The sequence below is a fragment of the Dasypus novemcinctus genome, chromosome 26, assembly GCF_030445035.2.
Source record: "Dasypus novemcinctus isolate mDasNov1 chromosome 26, mDasNov1.1.hap2, whole genome shotgun sequence".
NCBI lineage: Eukaryota > Metazoa > Chordata > Mammalia > Cingulata > Dasypodidae > Dasypus > Dasypus novemcinctus.
In genome coordinates this window covers 25,565,616-25,586,696 of record NC_080698.1, presented here as the reverse complement: position 1 = coordinate 25,586,696, position 21,081 = coordinate 25,565,616, and the positions used below count along the sequence as shown (strand labels likewise).

Sequence of the window (21,081 nt, the reverse complement as noted above, 5' to 3'; positions counted from 1 at the left end):
GTCAAATCCTGTGTTCTGCTGGCAAATAGAGATGAATAAGCTGTGGGTGTTTGCCCTTTGTCAGTACACCATCTAATGGCAGTGGTGGGTAAAAGGATAAATACAATATAGGGGAATCTGCTCTTTATGCCATCAATTTAAGAGCTGGGATTAGGGTGAGGCAAGTGAGGCAGTGTTGTTCCAGTACAGGGTTGGAACCTGTTTTTATTTAAGTGTTGAGATTCTGCTCATCATGGATTTTTTTGCATTAAATATTGCATTAAAGATAGAAAGAAATCTTTATATAAAGATTTTTTTTCTATAAAGAACTTTTTAGGAGTAATGTTTCCATAACTTGTTGAGCTGCCTTTTTCTGTTCTTTCATTTTTGTGAATTTGAAATAAAGTTGTTTAAAAATAAAACAAAAAAGAAGCTTTCAGAAGCAAAGAGCAAAGAAACCTAAAAAAATTGCACTAAAATATTGTTTATCTTGTCTACTGTTTTTTTTGGCATCTCTTTTTTTTGTCTTTATTTTTTTAATATTACATTAAAAAAATATGAGGTCCCCATATACCCCCCACCTTCCTCACCCCACTCCTCCCCCCAAAACAACAATCTCCTCCATCATCATGAATCATTCACTGCACTTGGTGAACACATCTCTGAGCACTGCTGCACCTCATGGTCAGTGGTCCACATCATAGCCCACACTCTCCCACGTTCCACCCAGTGGGCCATGGGAGGACACGATGTCTAGTAACTGTCCCCGCAGCACCACCCAGGACAATTCCAAGTCCCGAAAATGCCCCCACATCCCATCTCTTCCTCCCACTCCCCACCCCCAGCAGCCACCATGGCCACTTTCTCCACACCAATGCCACATTTTCTTCGATGACTAATCACAATAGTTCATGAATAGAATATCAGTGAGTCCACTCTAATCCATACTCTATTCCTCCATCCTGTAGACATTAGAATGGTTGTGTCCACTCCACATCTATATCAAGAGGGGGCTTAGATTCCACATGGATGCTGGATGCAATCCTCCTGCTTTCAGTTGTAGGCACTCTTGGCTCCCTGGTGTGGTGGTTGACCTTCTTCACCTCCATGTTAGATGAGTGGGGTAAGTCCAATAAACCAGAGTGTAGGAATTGCAAGTCTGTTGAGGCTCAGGGCCTGGCTATCACATGGTCAGTCCAGCGATTCAGGTCCCCTGGGTATACATTAAACCCCAGCACCAACTACAGTTCCAGTAAAAGTAAAAGGAGAGACTTGTGGACAAAGATCACATCTAAGTCCAGCTCCATCGTACAGAAACACAAACTCCAAAGTAGGGCCAACTGACATGGCACTGAACTCCATCTGCCATGACCATAGAACCTGTGGGTCTCTGTAGCCCTCAGCAGATCCAATACCTGGGGTTGTATCTACTTTTTCTGTCTCTGGGACTCTGCTCAGGTGTGCATAAGGGCAACCCATCTGATAACCTCCTGGCTCTTTTTGGAGACTCATATTTGGCATCTCTTTAAATCCCCTCTCTCCCCCCAGCAAGTGAGGCGCCATAGCCTTGACACACAACGCAAATCAAACCCTGCTTCTGGGCAATGAAGCGTCAGCCAACACTGATGCACAGGGGGTCCGACTGTGTCCTCTATTCTTTTGAACTTGGGGTATAGGGAGACTGGCCTTGCCACTAAGTTGTTGGGCAAACCCAGGCAAGCAGCTTTTCTTCTCTGAACTTCAGTGTCTCATCTGTAAAACACAAAAGCTAGGAAAGTTATCTTTTCAACAATAACAGTAATGTTTTCTTTCAACAAATGTTCATGGAGTAGCTACCACGTGCAGGCACTGTTTCAGGCACCAGGGTCACTGACGTGAACAAGAGAAACTCCTTGCCATCACGCAACTTGGATTGGAGGGGGTGGAGACAGACAATAAGCAAATAAGCAAACAAGATCATTTCAATGTATGCTATATGCAACATGAAAGGCTGTGTGTGTCACATTGCAATGGGGTCAGGGACATTTCCTTGGGGAAGATGACATTTGAACTAAAACCTCAACGGTGAATGGACACCCACCTCCTGTACCTCTCAGATTTACAACTTTTTTTTTTTTGGACAGCTAATCTTCAATGAACACTTACTATGTGCCAGGCCCTGTTACAGCCACGATATATGTAACACCTCATTGAAATCTCTCAACAACACTATGAGCTAAGGACTCTTCTTATGTCCCTTTTCATCCATGAGGAGAGGGAGGCACAAAGGCTTCAGCTGATTTGGCCGGATCACCAGCTAGTAAGTGGTGGAACCAGAATGCGAACATGGCACGTGGCTTCAAAGCTTGTATCACTGAAGGAACATCTCCTGGGTTCCCGGCACGCTCCGTTCCAGTGTCTTCCAGGAATTGTGTGGTTAGATGGGATGTAATTTATCCCCCTTTCCCTTCTTCTTCATCTACCGACACGTATTGAATATTAGCTACCTGGCATGGGGCAAATTTCAAAAGAGCCCATTTTAGGGGGTGACGGGACTGTCCCATATCTTGATTATGGCCTTTGTTACACATCTGCTAGTTTTGGCAAGCTAGCAGAAACATGCTCTAAAAACGGTGTATTTTACTGCATGCAAATTAACCGTAATTAAAAGAACCGCCCCTCACCCCCCACCTCCTGGGAAAAAAACCCTCAGCCCCACCCTTCTGCTTTCACCCCTTAACCACTCTCAACAGCAGGGGGACATGAAGTTGATCCCCGAGCTAACTTCAGGGGCAAGGGTGAGCGAAGAGCCCTCGGGGACGGGGCCAGGTGCGGGAAGGGCGTGAGACCCCGCGGGCCCGGAAGCAGGGGGACGGGCAAAAGTCGCCCGAGCCGGCGCGGGGGCGGCGGGGGAGAGCGGGCAGACCGCGGGGCGAGCCCGGGGAGGGCGGGGGGATGCCGGGAGAGAGGGAGGGACCTGCGGGCTGCAGAGGGGTTGGCAGAGGGAGGCCGAGGGAAGGGAGGCGGTGGAGGCGCGAGCTCCCGAGCAGAGCCGGAGCTGCGAGGCGGCGGCGGCCAGGCCAGGGGGCGTCGCGGGGGTCTGCCCAGGCCACCCGCCCTCCGGGCCGCGGCGCGGACTGACCGACGGACGGCGCTGCGTGCCCAAGTCGCCCGGCCATGTTCAGCCGGAGCTCCCGGAAAAGACTCTCCAGCCGCTCGGTGAGTGTCCTCCACCCGAGCGGGGCCGGCCTCCGGGGACCCGCAGTCGGCCGCGAGCGCCCCTGCCCGGCTCCCCTCCGCCCCGCGGCCGCGCACCTGTGGCCCCAGGTAAGCCGGCCCCGCGGGCGGAGGAGCGTGCGGGGCGGGAGGCAGCGCTGGCAGCCGCGGGAGGATCGAGTCCCCGCCGCCGGGATCGGCGAGGGGCGTTTCTGAAGCCCCGCCGAGAGCGGGGTCGGGACCTGTGGGGTCGAATGTCAGAGTCTGGGGGCGCCTCGGGGAGCCGCCTCCCTCCGGGCAAATCGGAATCCCAGCTCTAAAGCTCCGGCGTCCAGCATCTTGGAGCTCAACCAGCCGAGTTGACTTTGGGACTGACTTTTGGGGTGTCCAGGGCTACCCCAGTCCAGCAACACCAGGCCGGCCCAGGGCACGCGCGCGCTGGGCGCTCCTCGGGGACTCTGGGGGACAGAAAGGTCTTGCTTTTGTTTCTTAGAAACCCGTGACCAAGGTGTCTGGGGGAGACAAAGCCCCAGCCGTGGCCATTTCTTGGGGGCTTGGTGCCCACACTGGAAGCTGCCCTCCTGGGTCCGCACCCCTCCTAGGCAGGAGACCACCCCCGGGGCACCGGGAGCACCCTGCCCAGGGTCCCCCACACCCAAGATGCACAGCTGAGTCAAATCAGATGAGGCGGGAGTGGGAGGGCACAAGTGGGGCTGTGGAGGGAGCCCCTGCGGTGGAGACATGCATGTGTTGTCTTTTTGTTTTGAAGTTGACCGGACTGGGGCGGATAGAGCGAGGCCAGCCCTGTAACGTCTGTGGTGACCAGTGCCCCGGGTTCGCCTTGCACAGATGGAGGTAGGACGCCTTAAACCCGATCCCTAAGTGGACAGCACGGCAGGGGGAAGTACAGACACACGCGTGTGCACGTAGATTTTTCTCCCTTACATCTTGTAAGTCACATGGAAGGAATGCAAAGGCTGTTCCTTTAAGAGCGGGGGCTCCATCTGCTACAAACATTGAAGGTGGAAGTGGTGGCCTGACACCAGGGGATGCCGGAGAGCTGGACTCAGGCTCCTTTCCCTGATGGCAGAGCTTCGGGTCCCACGGACCTGCATTCCGTGTTTGGGTCACTCCGCCCCCAAAGACTCCCAGTGCCATGGGGCAGCCTGCAGGATCGCCCGCACTCGCTGGTGTTTTCCAGTTGTGCTTTTAATTCAGCCCCTGTGACTCTGGGTCCCGACCACAAATCCAGCCCTGCCTGCCTGTGCTGTGTCAACCCTCCTCTGTGGCCAGATGTTTCTTATTACTGTGCCTTGAGGCTTCACTTCCAGGCAGCCCTAGCCTGGATTGAAATGATTGTGTTTGGGAGACCAGGGATCTGGGTGCCTTTCCAGTACATCTGGCTGCTCAGGCTCTGGTTGGAAAAAAGTTGGGGGGCAGCTTGCAGGCTCCCTGTTTGGTGCTGTCAAGAGAAGAGGTGAATCCTTCCTGGCATCGCCATCAAAAGGGAAAAACCAAAGGCAGTTGGTAAATTCTCCAACCTCGCACCACGGTCTCTCTCCGACTAGGGCACTTCCCCCCCCCATCCCTCGTGCGCCCCTTTGAAGAGGGCTGTTTCTGGATCCTAGTGAGCAAAGCCTGCTTGGATTTTTTTTTTTTCCTCTGTGTATGCTTCTCCAGTTTCTCCCCATTGGTCATGTGTGCTGGGCATCCAGTTAGAAGGAGACTCTCAGTGGACTCCTTCAGCAATTAGATGCCTTTGTTCCTGCCTCAGATGGGTCTGGCAGACTCTTTGCCTTTGTTTCAGGGCACTGAGCGCAACCTTTACGGCCCCCGAGCGTTTAATAACTCCTGCATCAAAGTCAAGGCAGGGCGACCTTATAAATATGCAATCGGCAGAGAGGCATCCATCAGTCCTGCCGCCATGCGGTCCCAAGGAGGTGTGCTCTGGGCTGCCCCTCCTCTATCCCTAATGCGGAAGTGGGCGACACGGAACAGGTGGAGAGGCCTTATTGTAAATCACCTTGGGTGTGACTGGCCCACTGATTCCTTCCTCTTTGATGGATCTTGTGCTCTGATGGGGTGGGAAAGGCGGAGTGAGTGCTTTCCAGCCTCCTTGCCTTCGTTGTCCTGCAGTCGTTGGATACACTCCCTGGTGTGTCCTCTGCTCGGCCTCCTCTGCTCTCCTGCTCTGTGACCTCCAGTCCCTTCTCTACCCTCCTTCATTCTCGGTCCCCTCAGCCCTTCCGTGGGAATAATAGTGGTACTCACTTCAGTGGGTTGTGGTTGGGATGAACCGAGAGATTGGAAATGCATTGTTTGCCCAGTGCCAGGTAGTCAATATTCGCTTCTTTGTTTATTATTTTTAGCTTCCTGTCGATAGACTGCTCGGGATGCTTGTGTCCAGTGTCTCTCTAGACCTTCTGCCACAGTCTTTGGAGGAAGGGCCTTAAGCGGTGTTAACCCAGCTAGTCCTGTGGCAGGAAAACAAGTGTCTTATTTTCCATTATGGAACCTGTCTTTGGGAAAGAGACCCTTTCATCGGGCTGAGAGGGGTTTTCATGCCAACACGGTCTCCCTTTTAGCAGCAGCAGTGATTCGCTTTGGCTCCATGAATAGGGTTTTTATGGCATTTCCACCCATTACTGCAAAGGCAGCAGTGCCTTGCTCTTGTCCCCTCCCTTTGCTCCATAGGCGTACTTTCTAGTGGCCTTGTCAAGGAGAGGGACACTCATTTCTGAGTCACAGCACAGTTCTTGCCGACAGCGCACTGTTGTTTGAAATCCACAGTGTGCTCCGTCTACACTTCTGCGGCTGGGAAGTCTGAACTTCTCAGCTCTGGGAAGAGACTCCGAGCTGTATAGACAGAAAGGCCCGGCCGGAGCGGGAGGCTGAAAGGCTGCTTTGGTCTGACCCAGTGGGAGGAGAATTTCCCCTATGCCAGAGTACCAAGGACCGCCAAAGAGCACCACTTGTTTGCCTGGACCACCGCAGCGTCAGCCTTACTTGCCTCTCTGTCGCCGCTCTCATCACCTCCTCTCCAGTGTCCAAGTGTCAGCATCTCTTAAAGACAAAGGAGAATTGCACTACTGCCTCCCAGCATGAAGACACTTGAGTTCTGGGGAGGAAGCATGTCATAAACAAACTTTGCTTCCTCGTGGTGTGTTGGAGAGATCTGGGGGACTTTGAAGTCCGGATAGAGCTGGACTGGCATCTTACTTGGGCTTGAACAAGCTGTGTGACCTTGGGCAAATGACTTAGGCTCTCTGAGATTCCTTTTCCTCAACTGTTAAACTGGGATCTCTCCTCTGAGCAAGTATTTGAGTGCCTGTTCTGGGCCAGGCTCTCTGCTGGTGCTGGGGAAACAGTAGTGAACAAAACAGGGACTTTTTGCCCTCCTTCAGCAATTACATTTTAGATAAGGTGGACAAGAAAGGCCCTTCTGAGAAGGTGATATCTGAGCAGAGACCTCAGTGAAACACGGGAGGAGGATCATGTTGATTCAGAGTTGGCTCTTCAAAGTGTAGTACAAGAGCCGGCAGCGTCACTGTCTCTTGGGAGATGGTTATGAATGCAGAATGCCAGGCCCTACCCAGACCCACTAAAGTAGAGCCTGCGTTTTATTGAGTGCACGTAGACTGAGAAGTACTGGGTTAAGACACCTAGCGTGGGATGTGGCAAGTTGCTCTTCCCACTTTGGGTCTTGGACTCTTCTTCTGTGCAAGGAAAGATTCTAAGGGTCTTGTCCAAGTCTCTTACGTTTTATGGGGATTTTCCTGAGTGATCGTCCCCTCTCCATTTTATTGTCACTTACATCATTAGGTGGCAAACCTGGAGGTTTCTAGATTCCTTTAAAACCCTCAATGATTCACATGTCTTAGGGGCAAAGGGCGCCCAATCCTGGGCAAGGAGCTCTCTCCTGCACCTGATGTAGGGCAGCTGGGGAGCAGAGGTGGCCCTGCTGCCCGTGGGCTGACCCAGCCCAGAGGCTCGGCGCCTAAAGGCAGCCACCTGGGTAAGTCCCGCGGGGCCGGGGAGGGAATTTTCACGAAGAGGAAGATTAAGGTGTCTTCCTGGACCGCGGCCAGAACAAAATCATTTATAGCTAAGCATTTAGTGTACTCTGCTACAAGACAGCTTTCCACGTGGGGCTTAGTTAGGCTTGCTTGTTTTTAGCCAGTCTCAAAAGGGAAAGAAAGATAGCCATTTTTACAGTGAAGATTTGCCCTCCGAATGCCCAAGAGTTGAATAGTAATAATCACCGTATCAAAACAATATCAGGGAAGCAGATGTGGCTCCAGCGATTGAGCCCCTGTCTACCTCTTAGGAGGTCCCCGGTTCAGTTCTTTGTGCCGTCTGAAGAAGAAAGCGAGCTGGCGTGACAGGCAGGTGTGGCAAACTGATGCAACAAGAGACACAAGAAGAAAAATATAATGAAAGACACAACAAAGGATGGAGCGGAGGTTCCGGATGCATCCTAAAGAGGATGAGCAAGACAGCAAGCTGATGTGACGGGCAGGCATGGGAAGCTGGTGCAACAAGGTGATGCAACAAGAGACACAAGAAGAAAAACACAATGAGAGACCCAACAAAGCAGGGAACAGAGGTGGCTCAAGCGATTGAGTGCCTCCCTCCCATATCAGAGGTCCTGGATTTGGCTCCCAGCGCCTCCTAAAGAAACAGGGAGGATGAACAGACACAGCAAGTGCAAACAAGGGGAGGGGGAAGAAAGAAATAGATAAAGTAAATCTTTTTTAACAAACAACAACAGCAGCAGTACCTATGATGGGTGCTTGCTCTGTGAGGTGTTTTGCCTCTGTGCTTTAAATATATTTTTATTCCTCATGAGGTACTGAGTCTCAGAATTGTTAAATAACTTGCTCAAGGCCACGTGGCTAGAGAGAATCAAAGCTGGGATTTGGCTCCAAAACCTGGGCTCGTTCCCTTGTGATTCACTGCCTCTTGTTACTTCTTTCTTCTAAGGCAGAGGTCACAAGCTGGAGGCCCTTGGGTCCTGTCCAGCAGCAGGTGGGCTTTGTTTGAACTGCACAGTGTATTAAATTACAGGACTTTTTCTAATATAAAAATCCAGTCTTCCAGCTTCTGAAAAACCAGAAGATGTGTTAACATCAGGCCTACTTTCCTGCATGATGGCAAGTGGCTAGACAAAAACATTCGACCTTTAGATGGGATGTGACATCAGCTCGCAACAAACCCTAATATTTGTGCTGCGTTCAAGGATCGCTGCAAACACGTAGGTACTTTTCAGGTGCCAGAAGTGATCTGAGCTTGCAAATCCTGAATGAACATCCGTATCTCTCAAAAAAAATACTAGCTACCATTTTTAAAGTGTTTATCTTGTCAGGCAAGTGTTTTACATCCTTTCTCACTGTCACTCACAATGATCCTTGGAAATGGGTGCAATTATTTACGCCTATTTTAAGAAATAAGGAAAACTAGTCTCAGAGAGGTTAAGTAACTTATCAAAGGTCACACAGTCAGCTAATCAGTGCTATTCCAACTCTGTCTGACTTCAAAAATCTGTATTCTAGACCAGGATTTCTCAAACTTTACTTGCATATGAATTACCGGTGGCTCTAGTTCAAATGCACACTCTGAATCAGCAGGTTTGGGGTGGGGCCCGAGATTCTGCATTTCTAATAAGCTCCCAGGGGCGCTGATGCTGTTCATCCAGGGTCCACACTGTGAAGAGCAAGACAAATGACAGCCTGCTGCCCAACCCAGCCTTCCACCCGGCTTCGTGCGGCTCGTGAGATAAGCACAGCTTTTGTCCTTTTTAAATGGGAGGAAAAAGAAAAGAATGTTTCATGACGTGTGAAAATTACATGAAATTTAAATTTCAGTGTCCCTGGTAGTTTTGTGGGAACCCAGCCACGCCCATTCATTTACGTACCGCCTATGGCTGCTTCCGCACTACGGTGGCAGAGCTGAGTAGTTGCAAGAGATTGTATGGGCCACAAACCCGAAAATATTTACTCTCTGGTCTGGTCCTTTAGAGAACAAGTTGGCCGACCCCCAGTGAGTATGCAAGTAGCTTCACTTTGTTTTAGAAGAAAGCTGTCCGAGAATCTTTTGGAATCAGGGGCACAGGAAACATTCCCTCTCACCTGCTGGAAATGTTGCTGGAATCAAAGAAACCAAAGAACCAGGAAACCAAAGCTACTTCTAAAGGGCATGTGGCGATGAGGCTTGCAAGACCAGATCAATGAACTGCCAGTGGATTCTAAGCCCCTTGTAATCCCTTTAACGTTGCAGCTTTACTGATAAATGTAGATTCGACTTGAGCATTAAAAGGCGGGCTTTCAGAACAAGCCTCCTGGAGTCTCACTTTCATAAGTGGCTGACCTGGGAAGCCCAGTGTGGCGGTAGCTTTGTGAGGGTGTTGTAATTATGCAGAGCTGCAGACGGCTGCCTTACCAGGCGGGTTGCTTGGGCCATACTGCAGTTGCTCCAGAGGCAGTGCTCACTGGGTCAGCCAAACCAAGCCTTGGAAAGCATCTTAATTTAGTTGCCCTGGCAATTGTGTTAACTGATGACTGGGTAACGTGGGGCAACGCTGGACTGGTTTCCTTTAATGGATTGTAATTTGGCTAAGAAATGGTTCCCACCGATTATTTTGCTTGCGGAGGAGAAAATCCTCTCCTTGATCAACTGGTGTGCCAAGAAAAGGGAAAACAAGGAGATGTGGGGGGAAGTAGGGAAGGACGTGATTTATGCCTGGAATCCTCAAGGCAGGGATACTTAACAGCTAAGAAGGTTGTTGGTTGGCTCACTTTATATAATTTGCATTTGCTCATATACCCCATTGAAGCTAAAATATCTACATAGGGTTTTTCTCTTGGGGAAATGTATTGATCCATCCCAATCTATCTGTATCATCTCTGATTTTGAAATAAGACGTAAGTATTATAAGAGATTTAAAAATCATGCACACACACACAACATACAATCTAGATAGCTTAGAGGGGAAATCCCTTCTTATTCATAACTTCTAGAGCAGAGGCTTGCAAACCATAGCTGGTGGGACAAAATCTGATCCACTGCCTGTTTCTGTATTGCCTGCTAGCTAAGAATGGTTTTTACATTTTTAAGTGGTTAAAAAAATCAAAAGAAAATAATATTCTGGCGTGTGAAAATTATATGAGATTCGTATTTCAGAGTCCGTAAGTAACGTTTTATTGGAACAGAGCCATACCCGTTCATTTAGAATCCTCTATCACTGCTTTCATAGTGGCAAAGTTGAATAGTTGAAACAGACCTTATGGCCGAAGAAACCAAAAAAAATTTACTGTCTGGCTCTTTATAGAAATTGTTTGCTGACCCCTAAGCTAGAAATATGTGTTGCTTATGGCTTGGTGTTTATTTCCTCAGAGTCATTAAATTATTTATTAGTACGATGTTAAAGAAAACATATATTCTCTATGTGCTTTTTTGTTGCTTGCTTTTTTAAATACTTAGAAATACTTTTTGGACCTTGCTCCAAGTCAGTATATAAAGGACAAAAAGATCTAGTAAATTTATTAGCTTTTAGAATCCATTGACAGGACTGTCATCACTGAGTCAAAATTTCATTATCCGTGGCCATTTGGATTGTTTCCCGTTGTTCCTTACTAGATGCTACAATAGTTTTTCTTTTGCTACAATGTGCCTGTGTATAGTTACCTGATTTTTTGTTTATTTGTTTCTGCAGTAGAATTGGAATTGCCAGGTTAGAGGATGTGAACATTTAAAATTTTGAGAGCATTTGCCAAATTGGTCTCCAAAAAGATGGTGCCAATTTCCACCCCCACCTCTATTAAAAATTTGAATACATTTGTGTGTTCTTTGGGCTGCAACTTTGAAACATCTCATTTGTATAGCATCCTGGTAATTAATCCTTGTTTAATCTCCCTGAGTGACAATTTGTGCCTGATGAATTGTAAGAAAACACAGAGCATCGATGTCAGTCATCTTTTTTTTTCAAAATAAATTTTATCTGTCTTTAATCATGACAGTGCTCTCCACAGTGTGTCGAAAGGCTGCCATTCACCCTAATGCCTGTGTAGTTTATAGATAGTGGGAGGAGGGAGAAACTAATACATTTGTTATTTTGTGGTCTCCTGGATCAAAAGTGTCAAGGTTATCCTTTAACTCTGCAATTAATGAGTACCCCAGAGGGCTTTCCCTGTGGAGAGAGGAATCATTCCCTAAAGCAGAGATCAAAGGGATTCTACCTGCTTCTTCCCTTTGTGTATCAGAGAGTTGCTGGGGGCACCATGGTCTAGGGGAAAAACATGCTTCCAGCCAGTGTCAAAAAAACTTCCTTAAAGCTTGTAAGGGGCACAGTGGGAAGATTATAGCTGAGGGGTTAAGGGACAGGGTTTGGAGACGTTGCTAGGAGGGAGTCTTGATTTTGCCTCTGAGTTGATGTGTGATCTTGGGCAAGTGACTTAAGCATTCTGAGCCTTGGTTTCCTCATCTGAAAAGTGGGGGTAATGTTCCTCGTATTGTAAGGTTGTGAAGATTATGTGGGGTAATGCATGTGATGTGCCTCCCGCTGTGCATGGCACGTGGTGAATGTTTGCAGCTGCACCAGGAGTTAATGGAAACGAGGCCACATATGGAGTAGTAAGAAGACCTGGCTTCAAGGCCCTGGAAGTGGCAGGCTGTGTAACGAATAACAAGTCATTTCCCCACAAAGAGCTGCAATCCTTCCTTTGTTAAACAGGAGTGATGTTTCTTATCTTGTGGCCTTCACTGGGTAGTTGTGAATCTCAGAAGACATAGAGTGAGTGGTTTAGCCTCTGAAGGAATGAGACTTCCTAATGGAAGAACAGATTCATATTGCCCATCACATATTCACTTGGGGACATTTGCTCTTTGATTGAAATGGAGTTTGGAAGAATCGGACCCCACACCTTTACAGTCTCCTTGCTTAAGTGAAATGTGCACATGGTGTTTGTTAAAGACAATTCACAACCGGTACCAGAAAGACAACTTGCAAACTCTGCCCCTGAAGCAGTATTCAAAAGGGGACCTTGTGCCTTGTGTCCCACGCATCATGAAAATTCACGTGCAAGAGGAAAATCACAAATCATCAGGAAGATACTTAGTCTAGTTCACCCTAGCATGCTTAATAAGTAGGAGCTTTTGTGCCTCCCGATGTGTTATGCCAAACATTATCTTTACATGATCAACTAGTCCTTAAGCAGGACCTCCATCTTCTGAGCATTACAACCAAGCATACATACAGTATTTGAACCCAGGATCCCACCCTGGAAACTCCTGAGATGAGATGTAGCTTGTACATATTTTGTTGGCATTGCATAATATTTACATTTTAATTAGTTGTGAACATGTACAAATCCAGAGACTTTTGCCTCTGGATTTAGATTTGGGGCTTACTCTGGACAAAATGAAAAGATGTGGCAACTCTGGCCAGGTGTTTTCTATTTCTTCATAGTCCCTACCATTCCCTGTTGTCTTGCACCTGGCCTGCCTCACTCATCTACGTTACTGGCTGCCTCCTGTAGACATTGGATTTTGTGACCACTTATTTGAAAGAAGTGAGTGAGTGAGTGAGTGACAATGCACAACTGAAGGGAGGATGGGAATGGCAAACTGGAATAAAGTCAATACTTGGCAGGGAATGCTGTGATGAGCAAGTCATCCAAGCGTGGATATCCTCATCTGGCAGATGCTGTTTTAGTATGGAGCGCACATTGAGAACTCCTTTCATGCATCACCTCATCTAATCCTCAGAGCAGTTTTCAGAGGCATGTTATTTTATCTTCCATGTTTTTAAACATGAAGAAACTCAGGCCCAGGAATATTAGGTAACATGCTCTAGGTGATACAAGTAATGAGTAATGGAGTCAGGATTTGAAACCAGATCTTTGGGTTTTGAGATAATTTTTTTAGCCAAGAATGAATATTTCACTCTGGCATGTTGACTCTCCTGGTTTAAACGTAAAACTATCCTTTGCTGGGGAAAAGAGTCTTAGCCTAGATGGACTGGGATGAGATCTACTTAGTATTTACAATGAGTAACATGTCTGAATAACACTGGGCTAGCTGATTTCTTTAGGAGTGGGGTCTTAAAGGTGAAAATCCAATACAAATCGAAGGGTGTGGTGTTGAACTTATTAGGGTGTCCGAAAGGTGCCACCTTTTGAGAAAGTGAAATCAAATACAGTGCAATATCCAGCTCCATCAGAAGCTACGTGCTGCTTTCGAATCAGACCTGCATTACATTAAAGCAGGCATCGTTCAACTTGTTAACGTCTTTGGCTTCCAACTGGGTGGTCAGGGAGTTTGTGAAAGTGGGGGGCGGTTGTTAGAAATGCCATTGGCACAGTGTTTCCTAGAGAAAACGTTGACAAAACCAGGCAAGGGAGCGAGTATGAGCTTACAGGAGTTCACAGCGCATCCTTCAGTAGCCAACTTCAGGTCCATCAGCATAAATACAAACAAGATGCTCACTCTGCAGTCTTTGGACCTACCTTATCCTTTGGAATACATGCTCCTTAACACTTACCTGATCTTTGGCGCCCCGTTGCAAGCACATTTGAACATTGGAAGGCATTTAATGAGAGCGTTATTTGATTTTATGTTTGGTAAACTACTTGGTGATGCAGAAACTGCCTTCACAATTCTTAAAAACTGGCCTCATTAGATGTACCTCTTACACCCAGAATGGCTCCTCCACGAGTGAGTGCTGAGGAATTAGGCCTCCGGGGGACTTATTAAAATAATGCAGGTGTTTTCTTACTTCAACGCCACTGTGAAATTACTCTGATAATATAATTTCTCAAAGTCTTTTGTTCTGCAATCAGGCACCCAAGAGTGATCCGAGGCATTTGCATCCTTGATGACTTGGTCTTTGGAGCTCCTCCAGCGGCCTGTGGAGTTGTTAGGAAATCATAACCACAGGCTTGCACATCTCTATGAAGCCAAAAATTTGGAGAAGACAGATAACCAGGGAATGTCTCCTCCTTCTTGGGCCTGAACCATTTACAGCCACGGGAAAGGACACATACAATATGTTTAATTTACTGTGTTTATTAAACTTGATCAAACTGTTGGGTAACAAATGTACAGTATAAACGATTTGGAAAACTCAGCAAAATCAGATGATTTATTTTTAAAATTATTACAACTCTATTACTCAAAGATGGGAACTCTTTAACATTAGGGTGTGATTTCCTTACGGTCAGTGTTCTTTACATAGAGGTTTGCATAGTTAGTTAATAAAGCGAATGCAGTTTTGTTAATATTTTCTGAAGCAGGATGCCCTACTAGGGTTTTCTAAATATGTTATTTGCAAGATTACAGCAGCACAGGAAGGCTGGGACTTTATTTTGGGCACCTTTGGAGAAGGTCTTTTCTAAGTACAGTTGAATGTTTGGAACAGGAGGTGATCGTGTGAGGGAAAGTGGGTATAGGGAAACGGACTTGGCCCAGTGGTTAGGGCGTCTGTCTACCACATGGGAGGTCCGCGGTTCAAACCCGGGGCCTCCTTGACCCGTGTGGAGCCGGCCCATGCGCAGTGCTGATGTGTGCAAGGAGTGCCTGTCACGCAGGGGTGTCCCCCGCGTAGGGAAGCCCCACACGCAAGGAGTGCGCCCGTAAGGAGAGCTGCCCAGCGCGAAAGAAAGAGCAGCCTGCCCAGGAATGGCGCCGCCCACACTTCCCGTGCCGCTGACGACAACAGAAGCAGACAAAGAAACAAGACGCAGCAAATAGACACAGAGAACAGACAACCGGGGGAGGGGGGGAATTAAATAAATAAATAAATCTTAAAAAAAAAAGATAAAAAAAAACTATTTGATTAAAAAAAAAAAACAAAAAAAGTGGGTATAAAGCTGCTACCAGGGGATGGACTTCTGTAGTGGAATTTGCTGCTCATATTGATGAGTTCGGCTGTTTGAGTCCGTTGACCTCTAGGTCACCCTATTAAGTCCATCCATCTTCTTTTAGCTTTTGTTGGACCTTGCCAGGGCGATGTGTAGGAAATGAACTGGTGATGTGTGGACAGTTATTTGTGGGAAGAGCTTTTGGCCCTGGGACTCTTAATTCAAATCTAGGTTATATAATTGATTTACTTTCAAAAGGAAAAATGTACTTCCTTAGGAAAAGGAAATTCTTAGTAATCCCATAAATGGGTCACACCTCCAAAAAATCCTCCCAGAGTTAGTCTGTGCCACCTCCTAATTTTGTGTAAACACAAGCAGAAAAAATATAGTGTTAATTTTACTTTTCCATTCCCTGATTGCTTTTAAATCCAATGGGAAAGGATCTAGGTTTATCAGAATAAATTGACTAAAAGAAAAGGAAAGAAAATTATACTTTTTATCATCATCATCATATTTGCTGTCATTAATTGAACACTTACAATATCCCAGGGATATTCTAAGCATATTTCTTGTATCTTTTTTTATTGTGTTAAAATATATATCACATATTCTAACTGTAAGAGCCAAGACGACCAAGCTCCTAGAAGGTTATGTAGGGAAGCATCTATGAGATCTTATAGTAGGAAATAAATGGTTTCATAAACTTTACACCTACAGCGTGAGCAAGGAAAGAAAAGATAGGTAAATGGGACCTCCCCCAAATTAAAAATATTTGCACTTCAAAGGAGTTTATCAAGAAAGTGAAAAGGCAGCCCAGTCAGTGGGAGAAAATATTTGGTACCCATCTATCTAATAAAGATCTAATATCCATAAAGAAATCCTACATCTTGAAAATAAAAAGACAAACAACCCATTTAAAAAATGGGCAAGAGATTTGAATAGATGCTTTTCCAAAGAAGAAATACAGTTGGCTAAAGAGCCCTTGAAAAGATGCTCAACATCACTACCTATTAGGGAAATGCGAACCAAAACTACAATGAGATATCATCTCACACCTATTAGACCGGTGGCTATTAAAAAAGCTGAGAACTGCAAGTGTTGGAGAGGACATGGAGAAAAGGGAACCCTCATCCACTGCTCGTGGGAATGTAGAATGGGACAGCCAGTGCAAACTGTGGAGGACAGTTTGGCGGTTCCTCAGGAAGCTAACTATAGAACTGCCATATGATCCAGCAGTCCCACTGCTGGGTATAAACCCTGAAGAATTGAAAGCAGGGGCACAAACAGATATATGTACACCAGTGTTTGTAGCGGCATTATTGACAATTGCCAAAAGTTGGAAGCAACCCAAATGTCCGTTAACTAATGAATGGATAAGCAAACTGTGGTATATACATAAAGTGTAATATTACTCAGCTGTAAGAAGGAATGCAGTATTAACATATGGGATAACTGGGTGAATCTTGAAGACCTTATGTTGAGTGAAGTAAGCCAGTCACTGAAGGACAAATATTACATGACCTTACTGATAGGAATTAAGCAAATTGAGCAGACTCACAGAGCTAATCTGGAAGATAGGCTTTTAGGAGACAGAAGGGGAGTAGAGGGTGGTGAGCCAATGCCCATATGGGCAAAATCTATGATAAAGTGGAAGCGTGTAGTTGGGCAGGGGATGGTTGTGATAGTGGTGCCGTGATGTGATTGGTTTCTGTGGTGCTGGTCTGTGAGGGGAGAGGGGGAGGGGTTGGGTTGGAATATCCCTGGAACTGAGGGGAGTGTTGGGGACAGGAGCAGGTGAACTCGGGACTTTCAGGTCTGTGATTAAAACTACAATAGAGGGAATGTTCTTTTGGCAAATATGGCAGGGGAGGCTTACTGGTTTGGGGAGATTTGTGCGATAGGATGCACCCAGGGCAAGCCTCTATGGCAGGAGTTCTTAATCAGGGGTCCATGGATCCTGGCGTCCATGGAAAGATTTCAGGGGTTCCGTGAGCTTGAATGTAAAACATCAACTTACTATCTTTATTTTCTCTATCTTCTAACTGAAATCTAGCATTGCCTTCACTTATGAACGTATGCAATAAATAAATTATTGTAGTATTCATTTCATCTGACAGGCAAAGGGGTCTGTGGAACAAAAAAGGTTAAGAACCCCTGTTCTATGGAATGTGTAAGTGTTAATCTTGTTATAGTGTGTTTATCTCAGTGGGTGGAGACCTACACAATAAACAAGAAAATATTAAACTCCCATCCTGGGGAGTCCTGCTATGTTCTCAGCAAGGGAACATAGGCAGTGCCTAATAAAAGAAAACAGACCAATATGTCAAGCCTTCAATATTATTGCAAGTAACTGTATGAATCTTATTCTTCAAAAATTGAAACTTATAGTTACCATAGGTTCAAAGGGGAGGGGGAGGGAAGAGTAGAATAGATGGAACATAGGGCATTTTTAGGGCATTAGAATTGTTCTGCATGATCTTGCAATAACAGATACAGATGATTTAAAATTTCATCAAAACCTGTAAGTGTATGGTGCAAAATGTAAACCATAATGTAAACCATTGACCATAGTTAGCAGCATTGCTTCAATATTTGTACAGCAATTGTTATTAATAGGGGAGAGTGGAAAAGGGGAGGGCAGTGGGTATATGGGAATTCCCTATATTTTCTATGTGACTTTTTTGTATCCTAAAGCTTCTTTGAAGATAAAATGAAAAAAAAAAAAGACACTGGGGAAACATGTGGAAGAAATTGTCACTGTACATACAAGATAACAGAGCTTTCAGTGATGAAAGGCACTATATATAGAAAACATTTTATTTTGTTTCAGTTTATCTTTTTTATTTTTGTATTTTGTTTTTAAAATTATTTTATTTCATTAATTTTTTTGGGTTACTTTTATGGCTTTGTTTTTGGAAAGGTTTTGGATCACAGAAGGGTCACAACTGGCGGGGAGGAGTGCTGGTGTGGGGTGTTTGTGTAGGGAGGGGTGCACCTGGGGCATGCCTCTAAGGCATATGAATATGTTCAAATATTCATGGGGTGTTGTCTCAGTGGTTGGAGAACCACACAATAACCAAAAGAATATCGAATTCCCATCTTGGGAAGTCCTGCTGCATTCTCTAATGGACAGCAAGAATCCCCCGAGCACATGGACACTGTCTAGTGAATGAAGACAGACCAGGCCCTTGATATTGATGATTGTATTTATGAACCTTTTCTTGTGAAATTGAAACTTAGCCTAGTATTATATATTGCCTAAGAGTTACCACCTGAAAGCTTCTTTGTTGCTCGACTTTGGCCTCTCTCTAAGCCAAACTCAGCATATAAATGCACTACCTTCCCCTTGGCATGGGACATGACTCACAGGGATGAGCCTCCCTGGCACTTAGGGATTATTATCATGCACCAACTAGCAGTGCATCTGGAAAAAGACCTTGACCAAAAGGGGGAAAGAGTAAATACAAATGTGTTTTTATGGTTAAGAGAGTTCAAAGTGAGCCAGGAGGTCATACCAGAGGTTTCATTTAGGCATGTCTCAGCAGGATCTCATTGACTGCCTTGGTAAACAGTGCCTCAAACATCAGGACTCTTCAGGGCTCTAGTGACATCTGGACACTAGAAGCAGGGCAGACAAGCTCAGAAATTCAGCACCCTGTCAGTGGGCCTTTCTTAGGAATTTATGTTCCCCAGTGTAACAGAGTTAGACTCATTTATAGTTTCCCTACACATGGCTCTTCTGCCCCTTTTCCCGGAACATATAATTAGCACTATACTTGTTAAATATATGTCCCAGACACTTAAATCTTTGGTCTGTTTGTGTGCCAGTTGAGCCTTGAATCTCAGCAGAGTTGGCAACACCTACTCTCCAGTTCATGTGTCTCACCCAGGACAACTAACAGGGAGATGATGATGGAAAACACCCATTCCAAGGAACAGGAAGTATCTGCAACTGCAAGCAAGATAGTTTCATTCATTTGCCCCATGGGATCTAAGCCCCTTCTCAATTAGAAACAGAGTAGGCATCACTATCCCCAAATCCTCAAGATTGGGAAGGAACAATGGATTAAAGTAGACTTATCAGTATTCTATTATAGACTTCTTATTATTCTAGCAATGGAAGAACTTATATCATTGATATAAAGGCAGTGGCCACCAGAGGTTCTGAGAGGAGGGAGAGGGAAGAATAGCTGTAACATGGGGCATTTTCAGGACATTGGAATTGTCCTGCATGACATTGCAATGATGGATACAGGCCATTATACATTTTGTTATAACCTATAAAATTGTGTGGGGCAGAGTAGAAATTATAATGTAAACTATAGTCCATGGTTAGTAGCAGTGCTTCAATATGTGTTCATCAATTGTAACAAATTTTTATGTAACATTTATGTAATCTAAAGCTTCTTTAAAAATTTTTTAAAAATTAAAAAAATATATATCACATGAAATTTATCATTTTAACCATTTTTAAGTGTACAATTCAGGGGCACTAATTACATTCACAGTGGTATACAACCACTTTTTTTCATCACCCCAAATAGAAACTTTGCATCCATTAAGCAATAACCTCCCATTCTCCCCTTCCCCTAGCCCCTAGTAACTTCTAATTACTTTCTGAGTCTATGAATTTGTTTACTCTAGATATTTAATATAAGTGGAATTATAACAATGTTTGTCCTTTTGTTCTGGCTTATTTTACTTAGCGTAATGATTTCAAGGTTCATCCATGTTGTCTCATGGATCAGCACTTCATTCCTTTTTACAACTGAATAAATATTCCATTGTATGGATATACCGCATTTTATTGATGGATAGTGGGTTGTTTCCACCTTTCAGCTATTGTGAATAAAGCTGTTGTGAAACTTGGTGTACAAGTATCTGTTTGAGTCCCTGTTTTCAATTATTTGAGGTATATACTGAATATACCATACTTGCATTTTACGTAATTCTTGAACTCATTTAATGGGGTAGACACCATTATTTATATTGTTCAGATGAGGAAACTGAGGTCCTGAAAGTTTAAGTTACTTCTCCATTGTCATGCAGCAAGTTAGTATTTAAATTAAGGTTGGGGTTTTAGAACTCTGCCTGCACAGTTTCGATTCTTAGCCATCATGTTATATGCCTGCGCCTGAGGGATGATATACACTCTAAACCAGTGTTTTTCACACTTAGGAGTGTGTCCGAATTACCAGGACGGCTGGGTCCCACTCGCCAGAGTTTCCCAGTCAGCAGATTATACACTAGGGTTTAGAATTTGTATTTCTAACAAGTTCCCAGGTGGTGCTGCTGCTGCTGCTCTGAGGAACATACTTTGAGAACCATGAGTGTAAACCATAGGCCCAGCTGTCCCGCACTTGATAGACACATAAGCAAACTAATATACGTGGCTTCAGTGAAGTAAATGACAGTCCAGTTCATCAGCCCACAGAGTTCCTATGACAAAGTGGTTTAGATTATTCTTACTGCTGAAAGATTGGTGTTGATTTGGGGACTAGGAGTTTAGATTGGAAGGAAAGGGGTTTCATTTTGTTTTCCTTTAAGCTTTTGTCTATTCTTGGCTGCCTCTTCTTTCCTGTCACTTAGAAGCTATCTCTTACGGACTTTATTTTTTATTTGTTTAAAGATTTATTTTTTATTTATTTCTCTCCCCTTCTTCCCCCCAGTTGTTTGCTCTCTGTGTCCATTTGCTGTCTGTTCTTCTGTCACCGCTTCTATCCTTATCAGCGGCACCGGGAATCTCTGTTTCTTTTTGTTGCGTCATCTTGCTGCGTCAGCTCTCCGTGTGCGCGCGGCACCATTCTTGGGCAGGCTGCACTTTCTTTCGCGCTGGGTGGCTCTCCTTACGGGGCGCACTCCTTGTGCGTGGGGCTCCCCTATGTGGGGGCACCCCTGCATGGCAGGGCACTCGTTGCTCGCATCAGCACTGTGCGTGGACCAGCTGCACACGGGTCAAGGAGGCCGAGGGTTTGAACCACGGACCTTCCATGTCGTAGGCCGACACCCTATCCATTGGGCCAAGTCCGCTTCCCTCTCTTATGGACTTTAA

General features: G+C 45.5%; 1 protein-coding gene across 2 annotated transcripts in view; it reads left to right on the top strand.

The window, feature by feature from the left end:
* Positions 1–2,950: 2,950 nt before the first annotated feature.
* PRICKLE2 (prickle planar cell polarity protein 2) overlaps positions 2,951–21,081 on the top strand; it is a 363,728-nt gene continuing 345,597 nt past the window's right edge. The window contains exons 1-2 of one of the 2 annotated variants that reach the window (XM_058288593.2): positions 2,951–3,285; positions 3,944–4,029. In XM_058288593.2, coding sequence (XP_058144576.1) covers positions 3,136–3,285; positions 3,944–4,029 — 236 coding nt within the window. In that variant the 5' untranslated portion in view covers positions 2,951–3,135. The remainder of the gene's footprint in view (positions 3,286–3,943; positions 4,030–21,081) is intronic. The other variant, XM_058288594.2, reaches the window with a different exon arrangement.